General features: G+C 34.5%; 1 protein-coding gene across 2 annotated transcripts in view; it reads left to right on the top strand.

Moving 5' to 3' along the window:
* Positions 1–10,646, top strand: part of Hgf (hepatocyte growth factor) — a 109,603-nt gene extending 98,957 nt beyond the window's left edge. For both annotated transcript variants that reach the window (XM_045161053.1, XM_045161054.1), the window contains 7 exons: positions 3,694–3,732; positions 4,721–4,817; positions 6,800–6,874; positions 7,669–7,815; positions 8,303–8,409; positions 8,537–8,682; positions 9,455–10,646. In XM_045161053.1, coding sequence (XP_045016988.1) covers positions 3,694–3,732; positions 4,721–4,817; positions 6,800–6,874; positions 7,669–7,815; positions 8,303–8,409; positions 8,537–8,682; positions 9,455–9,631 — 788 coding nt within the window. In that variant the 3' untranslated portion in view covers positions 9,632–10,646. The remainder of the gene's footprint in view (positions 1–3,693; positions 3,733–4,720; positions 4,818–6,799; positions 6,875–7,668; positions 7,816–8,302; positions 8,410–8,536; positions 8,683–9,454) is intronic.
* The last annotated feature ends 6,811 nt before the right edge of the window (positions 10,647–17,457 follow it).

Below are 17,457 nucleotides of genomic sequence, written 5' to 3'. Positions count from 1 at the left end.
TGTTCTGTGCCATCAGCATATGGTATATTCAGCAGCAGTGTCTTACCACTAACCCTTGGTGGGTCATGAAGTACCCTGACAGAAATCTGTCTACTTTAGGGAAAGCTTGTAGATCTTTTTGATCAGCTCATTGTGGATACTAACCACATGCTGGAACTGGGAGTTACAGGCCAGCACCAAGGAAAATAAGGAAGAAAAAGACATATATAGTAGATAGGGAGAAGAGAGAGAAGAGGGAGAGAAAATGAGCAACGCAGAAGATTAAAGTTAGCCTTCATCATACCCTCTCCAGGGCCCTGTGATTCAGGTGTTCCCTCTAAAGACTTGATGAAAGTTCAACTATTTAGTATGTCTTTTAGGATACAGAATTTTATGGTACCATTGCTGTTTGGGTCTAGTTTTGCATACCCTACCCTCACCTTTACCCTCCTCTCCATGCCCACCTGCCCTGTTGTCTAACAACTTCTTTCCAATTTGTATCTCTTTTATTTCTTTCTCCTGGCTTACTGATTGTGGTGATTTGAATAGAATAGATGGCCCCCAATATATTCAGTTGTTTGTAGTTTGCATCTGCTGGCTACCTGGCTGGAGGCAATGTCACTGGGTGATCTCAAGGTGTGGTGGTGGGTTTCCTATTTCAACCTAAAGATATGCAAAGTGTGCCTAGCTGGAGTTCCTGAAGTGTGCTGTGGCTTTTGACCTTTTGGGCAAGTGCTTCTCTCTGTCTGCTTGGGCCTGTGAAGGCAGGCCAGCTTCTTCCGCTGTTATGGAACTTCCCCTGGCTCTGTAAGCTTCAATAAATTCCTTCCTCCATAACTGTGTCTGGTCTGGAAGTTCATATCAGTGAACCTGAATCTGTCTGCTACACTACTTGAGCTAGAACTTCCAGTAATATGTTGAAGAGCAAAGGTGAGAGTAGACACCCCTGTTTTATTCCTGATCTCAATGGGAATTCCTTCAGTCTATCCCCATTAAGTATTATTTGGGCTGTAGGAACTTTATATAGAGACTTTTTATGTTAAGATATAAACCATCCTTGCCTATTCTGTCCAATGTTTTAATCATGAAATTATGTTGTATTTTGTCAAAGGTTCTTTCTGCATCTATCGAAGTGATCATTTGGTTTTTGTGCTTAAGCTGATTTATGTGGTGTATTACATTGACAGATTTCTGTACGTCGAACCATCTCTGCATTACCTGGATGAAGACTACTTGATCAAGGTGGATAATGCTTCTGATGTGTCGTTAGATTTGGTTTGTGAGAATTTTGTTCAGGATCTTTGTGTCTAACTTTATCATGGAAACAGCCTGTAGTTTTCTTTCCTTGTGGCATCTCTGCCTAGTTTTGGTATTAGAGTGATACTAGCTTCATAGAAGGATTTAAAGAGCTTTCCCTGTTCCCTGATTGTGTGGCACAGTTTGAGAAAAATTGGTTTCAGTTATTTCATGAAGGTTTGATAGAATTCAGCTGAAAAGCCATCTGGTCTTGGACTCTTCTTTTGGGGGAGGTTTTTGATTACCTTTTAAATCTCACTGGGTGTGATAGGTTTGTTTATGTGATTAAACTGCTCTGAGTTTAGCTTTTGTAGGTGGTATGTGTCCAGAAATTCATCCATTTCCTCCATATTTTCTAGTTTGTGGGGTAGAGTCCTGATAATTCTCCCAATTTCTCTTATATCTGCTGTCATCTCTCCTTTTTCATTTCTAATTTTATTAAGTTAAAGTGTCTCTTTTTTTCACTTGATCAAATTGGCCAGGTATTTATCAATCTTATTTATTTTTTCAAAAAACCAGCTCTTTGTTTCATCCATTTCGTTAATTGTTTTCTTAGTTTCCAATTCATTGATTTCTGCTCTGATCTTAATTATTTCCTTCTGACTAGAGGTTACTAGGTTGGATTCTTCTTGCTTTTCCAGCTCCTTTAGGCAGATGGTTAGATTATTGGTTTGGGATCTCTCTGTCTTTTTTGCTATGAAGGCATTTAGTGCTATGCATTTTCCCCTGAGCACTGCCTTCATTGTATCCCATAAGTTTTGCTATGATGTGTTCTCATTTTCATTCATTTTTAGAAATTTCACAATTTCATTTTTTATTTGATCCATTACCCATTTTTGGTTTAAAATTGTGTTGTTTAGTTTCCAAGTTCTAATGGGGTTCCTGGTGCATTTTTGTTGTTATTTTCTAACAATACAGCATTGTGGTCCATTCACTGGGGTGTAAGGCAGTGGCAAGTGGGATGGCGTTTGCAATCTTGAAGGTGTGTGGCCTGGGTCCCCTTAACTGTAGTTAGTGCAGTAGGAACCTGTAGCTGAGACTATGGTTCATCTGACTGCTTGAGGCAATTGGGGGACTGGTAAGCTATCCAAGAGTGTGGGAATCAGTGGATTCCCTCTTTCTTTGCTTCTCCTCCTTCCCACTAGAGGTCTATTTGAGTCTGCACACCTCTAGCAGAGCCAATGAACCCTTACTTTCTTGCCTTTCCTTCCCTGGGAAGTACAGCATGGTTAGGGGAATGTCATCTTAACCAGAAGTTGATTTGAGCCTTTATTATTATTATTTTTTGAGGCAATTGTGAATGGGAGAGATTCCCTGATTTCACCCTCTGAATGTTAGTTGTTAGTATATAGGAAAGCTACTAGTTTCTATGTGTTTATTTTGTATCCTGCTATTTTGCTTGTGGGGGTTTCCAAAGCCTGTAGAGTTTATATTATTTTCCATCAAATATAAATAAAAGTGGTCTTCAGAAAAAAAAAAGAGAGAGAGAGAGAAGGGGTTGGTGAGATTGCTGAGTGATTAAGGCACTTGTCTGCAAAATCTAACAATCAGTTTTCTATTCCCCAGTACCCACATACAGCCAGATGCACAAAATGGGGCATGCATCTGGAGTTCATTTGCAGTGGTTAAGGGCACTAAAGCACCCATTTTCTCTTTATTGCTCTCTTTGTCTCTCTTTGCTTGCAAATTAACATTTTCATTTTTTAAAAAAGAAGGGCTCGGGCTGGAGAGATGGCTTATTGGTTGATTGCTTGACTGTGAAGCTTAAGGACCCCAGTTTGAGGCTTGGTTCCCCAGGACCCATGTTAGCCAGATGCACAGGGGGGCACACACATTTGGAGTTTGTTTGCAGTGGCTGGAAGCCCTGGCATACCCATTCTCTCTCTCTCTCTCCCTCTTTCTCTTTCTCTCTCTGTCATTCTCAGATAAATAAATAAGAATGAACAAAATATTTAAAAAAGAAAAAAGAATGGCTGAAATTATTATGAAAGGAGCATAATCTATTTATATTAAACTTAGGGCAAATGAACATGATGCTAGTTTCTGGACTAGCCATACACATAGTGCTAAGAAACATGTAGAGTAAGGTTGGTCCTTGATGGTGTGTTGAATTCAATCTACCAATGGTCACCAAAGTCCATGTTTGCAAGCCTTCACATTCAGAATATAGGATTTTCCTCAGATTACCTAGTATTAGGTACATGTTAACAATATTATCCAGTATGGGAGACACAATTACTTTTAAAAGTTATATTGCATTTACCACTTAATAAAATATTAAGAACTTTAATAAATTATCCATTCTAATTGAGTAAACTGTTATGAATTTTTCCAAATTATCAATAGCCTATTTTTGGTTTTCTAGAGAGTTATTGGTATATATAAATTAAATATGTATCTTTATATTTATTTTTACAGGTGAAGGTGATACCACGCCCACAATAGTCAATTTAGATCGTAAGTAATCTTCAAAATAAAAAAAAGGATTTCTATGAAATGATACAATTATTTTTCCATCAAAATATATTATTATAACATCTTTCATAAAAACAAATCAATTTATTTGTTTTTATTTTAAAATTTGTGTTTCCTTGTAAGTAGATATAAAATAGTCAAAGGAAGAGCAACATTTTAAATGTGAAAATTCAGCTGTCTATTAGTAAAACTCCATGTGACTTTGAAAAGAGCACTTAGCTACTTTTACCTTTAGATCCAGTTCACATATTTTGTTTTGTTTAAGTAAAAAAAAAAAAAAAAACATATAAAAACAAACCCAAACCACCTGCTGTGCCCTAGGCTGAGGAATCAAGGAAATCTAACCTAGACTGTGGCCACACAACCAGAGACAAGATAAGGAACACAGAAGAAGGTCAAGAAAATATTCATCAGGTCATTTGGACATACTGAGTTCAATAAAATTTAGACATGGATGCTATAAGTATAATCTTGGTAACATTTCAGAATAGTTCTATATTACTCCTTCACCAATTCAGAATAATCAGCTGCAGGGTTTCTTTTTTTTTTTTTTTTTTTTTTTTGCAGGGCGGGGGCAGTGGGAAAGGGAAGGGAAGGGAAGGGAAGGGAAGGGAAGGGAAGGGAAGGCAATCAGGTTGTTTTATTTTATGTTGCTGTTAAGTGAGAAAAACACCTCTGTGTTGCACATGAAGAATCTGTTCACAGTGCTAGGCAAACAAACATATTTTCACCATCAAGTTAACTCTATTGGTCTTGATTAGTTTTGTGGTGTCTCTTATCAACAAAGATGATGAGCAAAAACAGAAGCTTGATGTAGAACTGTGTTCTTACAATACTTTTTCTTCAGAATGTTCTTCTAATATAATTTCAGTAGTTACATTTGTCTAAATGGCATTTCACTTCAAAAAATTCTAACAGGTCTTGATTACTTCAAAATGTTTTGACATGTTATATATTCTACTGCTTTCAGATCCCATTATATCGTGTGCCAAAACAAAACAGCTGCGAGTTGTAAATGGGATTCCAACACGAACAAATGTGGGATGGATGGTTAGTTTGAAATACAGGTAATTACTAACATTCAGATATCATATATATTCTAACTTTGCCATATCCCCAGCCTGGAATCCTACTACTTTATTGCTAATCCCCAAAAGGATGAAAGTTTATTTCCTACTATCATTAAATCAAAGTGACACAATTTCAACTGAAGCCCTTTTATGAATAAGCCAATTCTTAGCAAGGATGGAATTCATTTCCTTTAATGACTAGGTCTCTAGTCACCTTAGGTATAGGAAATGGCTTCAAGTTCTCCTTTGATTATTCTTGTCTATTTTATCAGAGGCAATAGTTATGCTAGTAATTATTATATAGCTGTAATAGAAATCCCATCAAGAAGCTAACCCAAACATGAAAGTGATTATGCAATATAAAATTTTAGTAAGGCACAGTTTTTAAAGAGTTTTCTTCTTATGTAAAATTTTTATTATAAAATATAATCAAATTAATAGGAATTGCTGGATGTGGTGGCACACACCTTTAATCCCAGCATTTTGGAGGCAGAGGTAAGAGGATCACAGTGATTTCAAGCCCATCCTGAGACTACATAGTGAATTCCAAGTCAGCCTGAGCTAGAATGAGACCCTACCTCAAAAAAAAAAAAAAAAGTAGAAATTTAATTTTCTTTATTGTAGAAAATGTTCTGAGAATCCACATTGATCTATGTTAATGATTCTTTACTAAAATAACCCCAGGAAAAAAAAATAGACATAAACATCTGAATTACTTTAACTAATAGGAAAATTTATGCTATTTTGGTAGTATTCTTTTAGGGAAACAGTTTTTATTAGATTAGTGTACTAGAAACTTTAATTTTTGTGTAATCTAATTTGTTTGTTAAATCTAATAGTTCAATAACAACAGCTATTTAATTACTTTTCCAAAACACACACTAAGAGCAATAGGGGATTAAAACTCAATATATACTCTTATCCTCTTGTGTGGTAAGACCATCAATAATGATGGCCTTAGTCTGGAAATCTTCTAGTATTATCCTCTGAAGGACTAAACAGCTGTACTTCTTGGAAGTTTGACTTGTGGAAAATTGTATTTTTCTCATGTTCCTGGCAAAAAGGCATGTATTAAGAGACCTTGGAAGTCACCAAATAAATATACTAGTACTTGTTTACTCTATAAATACTTTAGTTTTCTAGATGACATATCTTCCAAGTTGATTTTGTTTTATAATGAAAATTATATCACTGGGCTTAGTCTCATCAATGTTGGCTATATTTTACCGCAATAAAAGTAAATGATGGGCTGGAGAGATGGCTTAGCGGTTAAGCGCTTGCCTGTGAAGCCTAAGGACCCCGGTTCAAGGCTCGGTTCCCCAGGTCCCACGTTAGCCAGATGCACAAGGGGGCGCACGCGTCTGGAGTTCATTTGCAGAGGCTGGAAGCCCTGGCGCGCCCATTCTCTCTCTCTCCCTCTATCCGTCTTTCTCTCTATGTCTGTCGCTCTCAAATAAATAAACAATTTTTTTAAAAAAAAGTAAATGATGAGATTGGGGTATTGTTCAGTGCAGAAAACTTTCCTAGCAGGTGCAAAGCCCTGGATTTGATTCAGAGTATCATAAAATAAAATTAAAAAAAATAACTAAATTATGGTAGCAAAGGAAAGCAATGGTGTAAATATAACAAATATTGCTACTACTCAATCATTTTTAGAGTTGATATAAGCTCGAATTTGAGTTTTTGTAATCTCATGCTGAATTTAAAACAGGACCTCAAGTCTTTTTATTCTACTTATCACATATTTACAGAATATGACACATAAGGATTAATGAAATACTGTTGTGGAATGACCATTTCTTTAGATGATGAACTTGATATTATAATCACATTATGTAAAACCTATAATGCTATAATCATAAAATGTCACCCTTCAGGTAAAAGAACTGGTATGCATATACCAATTTTCTTTTCAGTTTCATTTATTTTGACAAATGTTTTCCACTAAGTGTTACCTATTTCTTTTCTCTTTCTCTCAGAGGTAAACATATCTGCGGGGGATCATTGATAAAGGAAAGTTGGGTTCTTACAGCAAGACAGTGTTTCCCAGCTAGGTAAATGTGTTTTAAGTCATTATTTGTTTCAAGCATTTAAAAATATGTATTCTTTCTATGTTGTTTGTAAACATAGAATTAGTATTTACCTTATAAAGATTTACCAACATAAGCCGAATATTTTATTTTCTATATTAACTTTAATTGTAAAAATTTGCCTTCAGTGTTTTCATATTCAGTACTACTTCAGCTTACCTGTTTTTGTGATTAGTCTTTGACTTACTAGGAAAAAGTATTTGCTTGTGCTACTTAAAAAAAAAGTTATATCCTCACCTCCCATTGGGCTCAGTATATCCACATAGAAATTGTTATTCTGGGTCTCAACTAACTTGCTTCTTCTGCCCTTTTTATGTTGCTCCACCTTTAGAATCATCCTCTTGGTAGTTGTAAATAAAAATCAGCCTAAAAGAAAAATATGGAGAAAGAGTTTGGGAGCTTATTTCCTACTTCTCTCAAAATTATTTTAATTTTCTTAAAAACAACAATCCTTAGTAATTAACCCAGTATGAATATATACACACCTGAGATAAAATCTGCAGTAAAATTATAATTCATGTAAATTTACCTGAAAAATTTATACTTTCTAGCAAGTATACTCAAATAGCTTTTAAAAATTAATGATTATTTCAAATTTCATTAATTTAAATGTCTATTTTAATATATCTATAGTATTCCAAAGTTCCCACTTTGATTCAAAATTTAAGTTTATTTATTTATCCTTATGACCTAAAATGATAAAAAATAGATAATATACAGTTTTAAATTATTTTTTTTACATATTTTTTTTTCCTTAGAAACAAAGACTTGAAAGACTATGAAGCTTGGCTTGGTATCCATGATATCCATGGAAGAGGAGATGAGAAGCGCAAACAGGTTCTGAATGTCTCCCAGCTGGTATATGGGCCAGAAGGCTCAGATCTGGTTCTGCTGAAGCTTGCTAGGTTTGTTCATTCAGATTTTAACAAAACTCAAAGGCAAAAATGTGTTTTCCTGAGCCATGGGTTTGTTTATACCTCATGTAGATTATTAGGTGCCTTATATATGTAGACATGTTTATATACATATGAATGTGGATATATGTGGGCATAAATGGAAAAAAAGGAAAAAAGGTATTTTTATAATTTCCAAATGTACTTGGCACAAAATTGTCAGCTGAAAATTAAGCGATAGTAAAAAGTTACTTGATAACTCTAAAATCTAAAATAATGTTGCTTTTAACAACAGTAGTTGAACATTTTTGAATATTTGGAAATAATGATTACTGCCAACCCCAGATTTTACATTATATTTAGATTAATTTTTCAAATTATTTCAGTAATGAAGACTTCATTATTTCTAAATACTATGCATAACACTATAATTTAAATATTAATAATGCTGAGTTGAAACAAATTTTGAGTACTTACCATTGCTATTTTCTCTTTTCAGGCCTGTAATCCTGGATGATTTTGTTAGTACAATTGACTTACCTAATTATGGCTGTACGATTCCTGAAAAGACCACTTGCAGTGTTTATGGCTGGGGCTACACTGGATGTAAGCTACCTTTTAAAAGATGAGGGAATATCATGTTTATTTCATGCATAAAAATTTTGTAGTTGTTTCTCGTTTTGCTAGCCTTTATGTGGTGCTCATGAACTGTGTATTTCTTTCACCCTTGCAGTGATCAACTCGGATGGATTACTAAGAGTAGCACACCTCTACATTATGGGGAATGAGAAATGTAGTCAGCATCACCAAGGCAAAGTGACTCTCAATGAGTCTGAACTATGTGCTGGGGCAGAAAAGATTGGATCAGGACCATGTGAGGTAAAAAAGAAGGTTCTTTAGTAAGGAGTATAGGATTGAAGACCAGGCAGATGACACATTCCTGTAGACCCAGAGCTTAGTAGGATGAGGCAAGAGAACCATGGATTCAAGTCCAGCATGGGCTATAATCAAGATCCCATCTTGAAAAAGCACACCAAGCCCCAACCAAATATGATTAATATCATAGTTTTTAATATGTTTTCTCTTTGCTTTCCTCAAATCAAAATAACTGCATACCACAACCTTATTCTTTAAGAAAGGAACTGCAAAATATAACCCTGTATCATTTTTTTGAACTTCTTTGAGTTTAACAGTGAGCCAACACATGCTTTACTCACAATAAACAGCAGTGGCATTTGTCTCTTAAAAGTATAATAATCAAAGCCAGAACTCTTAGGGAAATTTGTGTGGAGTAGAAGTACCCAAACAAGCTTGATAAAATATCTTAAAATTTTGTTTCTTTTATAAATAGAATTATCTTGTCAACTAAGAAGCCTTTTTAAAAATTGTTAAAATCATTTGTGGAGGGAATATGAGAAATTTTAATGCAGTCTAATCATTAAAATCCTAGGATTATAAGTGGTTTCATTTTATCATGTAATTTTCAAATTTTTTGATAATTAATATATATGGAATAGTAATGAGAGCAAATTTAAAAATTACATTATTGAACAACTATACTTTTGACATTCATGTTAATGATGAGTGATATTCATGAATTGTTATTTTTTATCTCTGAAATGATAACTGTTGCTGCATGTTTCCATCATAGGGTGATTATGGTGGTCCACTTATTTGTGAACAGCATAAAATGAGAATGGTTCTTGGTGTCATTGTTCCTGGTCGAGGATGTGCCATCCCAAATCGTCCTGGAATTTTTGTCCGAGTTGCATACTATGCAAAGTGGATACACAAAGTTATTTTAACATATAAGATCCAACAGCCATAGTTGAAGCAAGTCTGTCTGAAGCATCCGTTCCTACATGACGATTCTGCATGAAGATTTCAGAGAACATGGGATTAAAATGCCACTGAAACAACTGCTTGAGTGCCATGTGTGTTCAGATGCTCATTTATATATATGTACACACACGTGTGTGTGTGTGTGTGTGTGTGTGTGTGTGTGTGTGTGTGTGCATGTGTTTTGTTCTGTTGTTTGTCAGATTATTTTGTAAAACTGATTAAGTGAATTAAGGTACCTGTAAATGCAGTAACATATCTCCTGAAGATACTTGAATGGATAAAAAAATGCAAAGGTATAACTACTGGATGATAAACAATTTCAAGGCAAAGGTCAGTTAATCATTTTATACTGCTTTCCAGGTTAATATCTTAGTAATCAATAAACCATAACTTCAATATTATCTTAACATCACCAAGAAAATTTATACCTTGTGTTTTTGAACTATAACTCTGCATTAAATCAGATTATCTTTCCAATGGCACATGTGCATTCATTTCTTTTCACTACGTATCCTGCAATACTGGGATACAAATGTACTTTTACAAAAATACATGCTCATGGCATATACCTGCGTACACATGTGGCATGCACTACAGTTTATACTGTGGTATATCTAGTGTCATCTCTTAAGTATGTTGGAGCTATGCACATATAGTTCTTTAAGAAATAAACTAGAAATTTGTAAGTAGTAGTGGAGCTGTTCAGGCAAGGAGCAAGATAAAAGTGACTGTCTTCTGATCTATAGATGACCTCCACTGCTGGTATTTCAAGTGAGATCAGGACCTATACAGTTAAATAATGTCTAGCCTCTGAGTTTGCTTACATTTATTATCCTAGTTGTCTCATGTACTTTATAATTCCTAAGGAGAAGAAAGTAACTTGTATTCATATTTTTTCCTCCAAGTTTGGGGCTACTTATTTATGCAAAATATTTGAAGACCTACTTTCCTAAACATTTTTTTAAATTCTCAAATCTTTGTTATATTGAAAATATGTAAGTATCTTGGCCATTAAGAGTGTGTTTAAATAAGATCATTCCAAAATTGTCTGCTACAATTGGCTTCTAGTTCAGTCTTCATAAATATGAAAAAATAATTTAACATGAGCATTCCCATGTCTCTAATTTTTTGTGAATCATCCTACACTAAATTATGCATTGAAATATTTTGGGGAAATAAATGAAAATATTTCCTCAGTCTGGAAATTATGTAGCTTTACTAGAGTAATGGGGGAAAGTATAACAAGGAGAGATTTGTTTATCTAAACTTTATATTGAATTAGTTTTAAATGTACAGTTGAATCTACTCAATCAGAAATGTTACCAAGATATTTTCATTTTATCTTATTTTCTTTAATTAGTGGCCATTCTGTATAACAAAAAATTCATACTTATTTATTTGCTATGACTATCTCATAGCCATGTACTTATCGAGAGATGCAAAACCAAGCAATAATAAGGCAGGCTTTTAAGTTTCACAATATCTTCTAGTATAAAACAAGAATAACTAAAATATAATTCTATGAGTAACTTAAATCCAGTGTTTCCACTTTCCTGACTTGGTTCTCTGAAGTCATCTTTATTAAGACAAAATATGCAAACCTTGCCCCAACAGTTCTCCTGGCTACTGTTCAATCTGAAGAAAGAGGGCTTTCTATTATTTTTGAGAGAGCTGAATCCAAGGAAACTGGTCAGCCCCTCCAGATATTGTTGCCCAAACTGTGACACACACACAAAGAGAGAGAGAGAGAGAGGTGCTGTGTTAAGAAACAGGTAAGAACAAAGAGATATCCAACTACTTTTCAGTCCACATCCTCTTATTTTCATTGTATTGTTTCCTTTATATAGTACATCCTTTAAAAAAAATACATAGAAATTTCAAAGAGATTTTGCTAAAATTTTGAAATGCTTTTCATACTTTCTTAGTTTTGAATGGACTAACTTTTATTATAACATGCTAATTATATTGGTAAAACTGTTACAACAATTGAAATATTTTAAAACATTGACATTATAAAATACTTGTTCTCATGTCTTATAAATGTCCATGAAAAGAGAGATGGGAATTACCTATGTACAGTATGCAGTTAAGTCTCAGGCAGTTTTGACTCTATTTCTAGTTTATTAAAGGACACAACATCTGTAAATTACTAGACATGGCACACAAGACAATTCTGTTTGGGAAGTTTCTTTTGTGCTAGTGTGAAGTAGTGTTGACTATGGATGCTAGATGAACAAGAACTTTGTTTATTCTGTAGTAGGAAAGAATATAGTCATCTGGTGAATTATTGGACATGTTCTATGCATAAACTACAAAAAGTGAAAAAGTTCAATTTATACGGAAATCCATTTCATTTTGAATCATGTACAAAGGGTCTTTTAAACTGAAAGCTTTCAAAGTTGTTTTTGTTTTGGCTGTTTGAGTAATGGTTATATGCTGATGCAATGGTAGACATTTTCTTATGTCTATCAAAATAGAAATATGAAACTAAAATATGTGTCATAATTACTCTGCTGTGCAGAGGGGTGATAAATATTTTGTATATTTCTTTATTTTTATTGTAAAATATGGAATGATATTTGTCTTTTTGCTGTGGGCAGGTCCTCAGCACAGTGGTCTCTACTGAGTCAATCTCTAGGATTAACAGGCTCTTGCTTACTTTCTAAGTGTTTCAGGCTCCAGGAATGTGAGACACTGGAAGGCAAAGAAATAACAATCAAGACATGTGATATCAAAATTATATTTCACTTATTCCTGGTAATATTTCTTGTTGGTACCAATGGTACTGTGCAGAATGAATGTTATAGCCATAACATTTTTCTGAAAAGAACACTGTCAAGAAAGGGACATTGTTGTTAAGCATTTCTCAACATTTTCTTTTTATAAAGAAGAAATGCTAGTTTTGCAACATAGAGAATATGAAGTAGAAAATTTTAATGGGCCATCATGCTAAAATTGATTTACTGAGGTTCAAAAGTAACTATTTTCATTTATTATATTTATAGAAAAATTCACTTATATTTATAGACATTTTCAGGTAAAATAAAAGTAGAGTCAAAATAAATATTTGTCTTTGTAAAATAAGTTTCAATAAATTACCTTTCATGATTAAGTTCAAGGAAAAATTGAAGTTTCAATATTCAACAAAAAGTAACTAATGCAGAGAAAACAGGTGTTAACATTCTTGGACCCTGTAACTCTTGACAGTGTCACTTTTGTGTAGGTTTGTTTCCATTTGCACAGAAAGTTTCTGTCTTTAAGAAACTGAAAATGGAGTAGTATGGACATTAGGACTGTGGTCTGTGTGTAAATAGGAAAATGATAAGCTGTCAATGAGTGGTATAGGTGGATGCTTACCCCAAAAAGGGAACACTGTGGTTATAACTTGTATTAAAAAGTTTCTGTAGTTAATAAAGTTGTTATTTTTATAACCTTGGTTATATTATTATTCTTAATAATAATAAAATATTTTATCAAATGATTTTTTTGTCTTATATCATTATATGCATAGGTATTTTATGTGTCTTATGGCTTCAATGTGTAAAATGCCAGCAACGTGTATTTCCTTGATAGAAGTGGAATCTATTTTTTTTTGCAAGTAATATATAATATGATTAGACCTAAAAGAAAAAATTACTTGATACCAATTTTTATCCATGGTAATGTCAAATGCAAACACTTAATCTCTATGTACTGTGATTTCTCCAACTGTAATCATCATTATTAATATTTGTTGGAATAGTACTAAACTATAATTTACCACTACATACAAAATAATGAGAGTGTCCATTACTTGTGTTTCCCATATCACTGTATGTTGCAGCAGTGTTTTTATTGATCAATTTAGGGTTACTTTTCAAAATATTCCTTATATTTAGACTAAATATGAATTAAATGAATTCTTTTGATTCCAAGTGGAAGGTATAATTGTTAATGATTATTGTAGACAGTTCTAACATTGCTGGAATGAGCATCTAAACAAACATAGTTTTATGGCTGGAAGGAATTTACTTCAACTTACAGATCCAAGTGAAGTTTCTTCAGTGGTGGAAGAAGTTGGCTCTCATTCATAAATCCAAGCAGAGAGAGAAACTACCACCAGCCAGTGAACACCAAAACATAGCAAGCACAAAAATTCACCAGAGCACAGACTTCTTTGTATTTTTTTAAAAAATATTATTATTATGACAGCATATTTACATCATGTGTTGGTACACTCTTTTTCCTTTTTCCCTACCTCCATTTTGCTGGGGACCCTCCTCAGTGGGGTTGTTGGTATTCCCCATGGGGTTGTGGGTTATGTATTGTGGAAGTCTTTTTTGTGGGGGGGAGGCAATGCCTCTGGGCATGATGTCTCAACCTATGGCTCGTACTATCTTTCTGCCACCTCCTGCACAAAATTCCCTGAGCCTTGTTGGGTTTGTTTTATGTCTATTTCAGTGATGAGCTATTAGGAACCTCTGGACCTCTGCTTTGGTAAGTGTTGTGCATCCTCAAAGTCTGTTTCCTTCTTCCTGGTGCTGATTTTCAGGTTCACCATGGGAACAGTACTCTTGCTCATTTCCCCAATTCCTCTGTGATATCAGCTGTGACTGCAGAGTGAGGGGTAGTTTATCTCCTCTCATCTCTCTACCTCCTGAAAAAGAAAGACAAATTTTCCAATAGAGAAAAGTTATCATAGTTTAAATGGGATGGACATTATTAATTTAGGGAGAATCTGATGTATGTAGTCCCTCTTTTAACCAAAGACTAGTGAGAGCTTGATACTGAAGAACATGATCTTTGTCTCCACAGGATTCTGATCTGGTTCCCAATTCCAGATATGCATTCCTTTACACTGATTACTTAGCCAATCAGAAAGCTATTGATTACCCTCCAAGGTTGTGTCACTGTGACGTACCTCCTGTCAGGGTGTTTGCTCAGATCATTGTTGGCCACTTTCCCCTAGTAGTTCATGTAGCACATTCCACCACAAGACAGGCTAACTATCTTGAAAATGGGTCCCTTCCAGATTCCAGCCAGGCCTCTCCAAGCTCTGTGTCAGCAGCATATGGTGTCATCAGGAATAGGGTCTGACCTTTTGCCTCAGACAGGTAATCAAGTGCTTTGACAGAAGCCTGCCTTGTTTGGGGGACCTTGTAGGTCTCTCGGATCAACAGCTCATTCAGGGCAGCGACTGACTTCTGGTACTGGGAGATACAGGCTAGTGACAATAAATAAATAAATAAATAAATAAATAAATAAATAAATAAATAAATAAATAAATAAATAAGGTTAGGCTTCATCACACCCTCTCCAGGGCTCTTCTTTTCAGATGCTTTCCCCTTACTCATCCTGATGGTCATATCTTTTAGTTTATCTTCAAGGTTAATAGTTGCTATGGTACCAGTTCATTTTGGTTGTAGCTCTGTGTTTGTTTTCTCCTACCCACACCTTCCCCTTCTCCCTAATCCTTCCATCCCTATTGTCTGAGCCTTGAGTTGCCTATCAGGTATGTCAACAACTTGAACTGGTATAAGTTAGGTACCACAGATGAGTTACACCATGTGGCATTTGTCTTTCTGTAATTGTGTGCATTCACTGAGTATGATTTGTTCCAAGCCTGTCCATTTTTCTACAAATTTCATCTTGTAGTTTTTTTCTTACTGCTGAGTAGAATTCCATTGTGTAAATGTACCACAACTTGGTTATCCATGCATTCAATGATGGGCAACTGGGTTGATTTTAGTTCTTAGCTCTAATGAATTGAGCATCTATAAACATGGTTGAGCAAATATCTCATGGTGAAGCATGGAACATTTAGGATAAATACTCAATAAGGGAATAATGGGGTCTTCTGGTAGCTCTGTATTTACCCTTTTCGGGAATCTCCATATTGATTTCAATAGGGGCTGTACAAGCTTACATTCCCACCAACAGTGGATGATGGTTTCTCTTTCCCCACATCCTCGCCAACATTTGTCATTGTTAGATTTTTTTGTAATGATTGCCATTCTTACTGGAGTAAGGTGGAATCTCATAGTTGTTTTAATTTGCATTTCCCTAATGATTAGGAATGTTGAAATTTTTTTTTTAAGTGTGTATTAGGCAATTTATATTTCTTCCTCTGAGAACTCCCTATTCAGTTCTATGCCTCATTTTGAGGTAGGTTGTCTGTTTTATTTTATTTTATTTATTTATTTATTTATTTATTTTTTAGTTCTTTGTAGATTCTTGAGATTAGGTGTTTGTCAGTGGTATAGCTGGTGAAATATTTCTCCCATTATGTAGGTAATCTATTGGCTCTACCTATGGTATGTTTGTCTGTGCAAAAGCTTTCCAGACTCATGAGATCCCATTGGTTGAGTGACTGTTTAATTTCTTGGGGTTTGTACAGGCAGTCTTTTCCACTTTTATATCATGGAGACTTCCTCCTATTTTTTAATGTCAGGTTTCATATTGAGGTTTTTAAATCCATTTGGACTTTATTTTTGTGCATGATGATATGAGTGGGTGTAGTTTCATTTTTCTACATATGGTTATCCAATTTGTCTAGCACCCTTTGGTTCAGGTGCTGTCTTTTCTCCAATCTACTTCATTGGCACCTTTTCAAAGATCAAGTATATGTAGTTACTTAATCTAAATTCTGGGTCTTTAGTGCTGTTGCATTGATTGATATTTCTGTTTTTATGCTCCTACCATGCTGTTTTTGTTACTGTGGCTTTGTAGTATAGCATTAGGTTGGATATGGTGATACTTCCAGAGGTGTTTCTTTTGTTGAGGCTATGTTTGGATGTATGAGGCCTGTTGCTATTCCATATGAATTTTGAAATCATTTTTCTATCTCTGTGAAAAATAATGCTGGAATTGTTATTGGTATTGCATTAAATCTGTATGTTGCTTTCAATTTATTTTAATATTCTCATTATATAAGTCTTTCACAACCTTGGTTAGTCTTATTCCAAGATATTTAATTTTTTGTTGTTGGTGGGGTGGTGCTATTGAAAATGGGACAGCTTCACAGATTTCTATATATATGTCCATTGCATATAGAAAGGCTACTGATTTTTTTCGGTTGATTTTTGTATACTGCCACTTTACTGAAGGAATTAATCACCTTCAGAAGTTTTGAGATGGAGACTTCTGTGTCACTTATGTAAGGGATCATGTCATCTGCTAACTTGATTGTGGGTTCCTGGGTCCTTCAGGGCCTGGCTGCAGTTTGTCCCAGGCAGCCATAGAGACCAAGGTTGTGCAACATAAGGAGAGAAAGAATCACTCTTGGGAGACAGTTTCTGTGAACAACTCTCGGTTTATTGTCAGGGAAATGGGTTTAAAAGCAGTTGAGGGTGGGAAGAAGGTCCCAATGAATTTTAGGATTGTTTTTTCTATATTTATGAAGAATGCCATTGGAATTTTAATGATTGCATTAAATGTTTAGATTGCTTTTGGTAAGATTGACATTTTCACAATATTGATTCTTCCAATCCAAGGACATGGGATGTCTTTCCCTCTCCTTGTGTCCTCTGCAATTTCTCCCTTGAGTATTTTAAAGTTCTCATTGTAGAGATCCTTCACTTCCTTGAATAAGTTTATTTCAAGGTACTGTATTTATTTATTTATTTTTGAGGCAATTGTGCATGGGAGAAATTCTCTGATTTCATCCTCCTCATGTTTGTTGTTAGTACATAAGAAAGCTACTGATTTATGTGTGTTTATTTTGTATCCTGCTAGGTTTCTAAAAGTGTTCGTCATCTCTAACAGTTTGCTGGTAGATTTTTTTAGGGTCTTTTATTTATAGAATCATATTATCTACAAATAGTGATAAATTGA

The sequence above is a fragment of the Jaculus jaculus genome, chromosome 10 (genome assembly GCF_020740685.1).
Source record: "Jaculus jaculus isolate mJacJac1 chromosome 10, mJacJac1.mat.Y.cur, whole genome shotgun sequence".
NCBI lineage: Eukaryota > Metazoa > Chordata > Mammalia > Rodentia > Dipodidae > Jaculus > Jaculus jaculus.
Note: the sequence above shows the minus strand (reverse complement) of the source record. Positions and strands in the feature narration are given on the sequence as shown.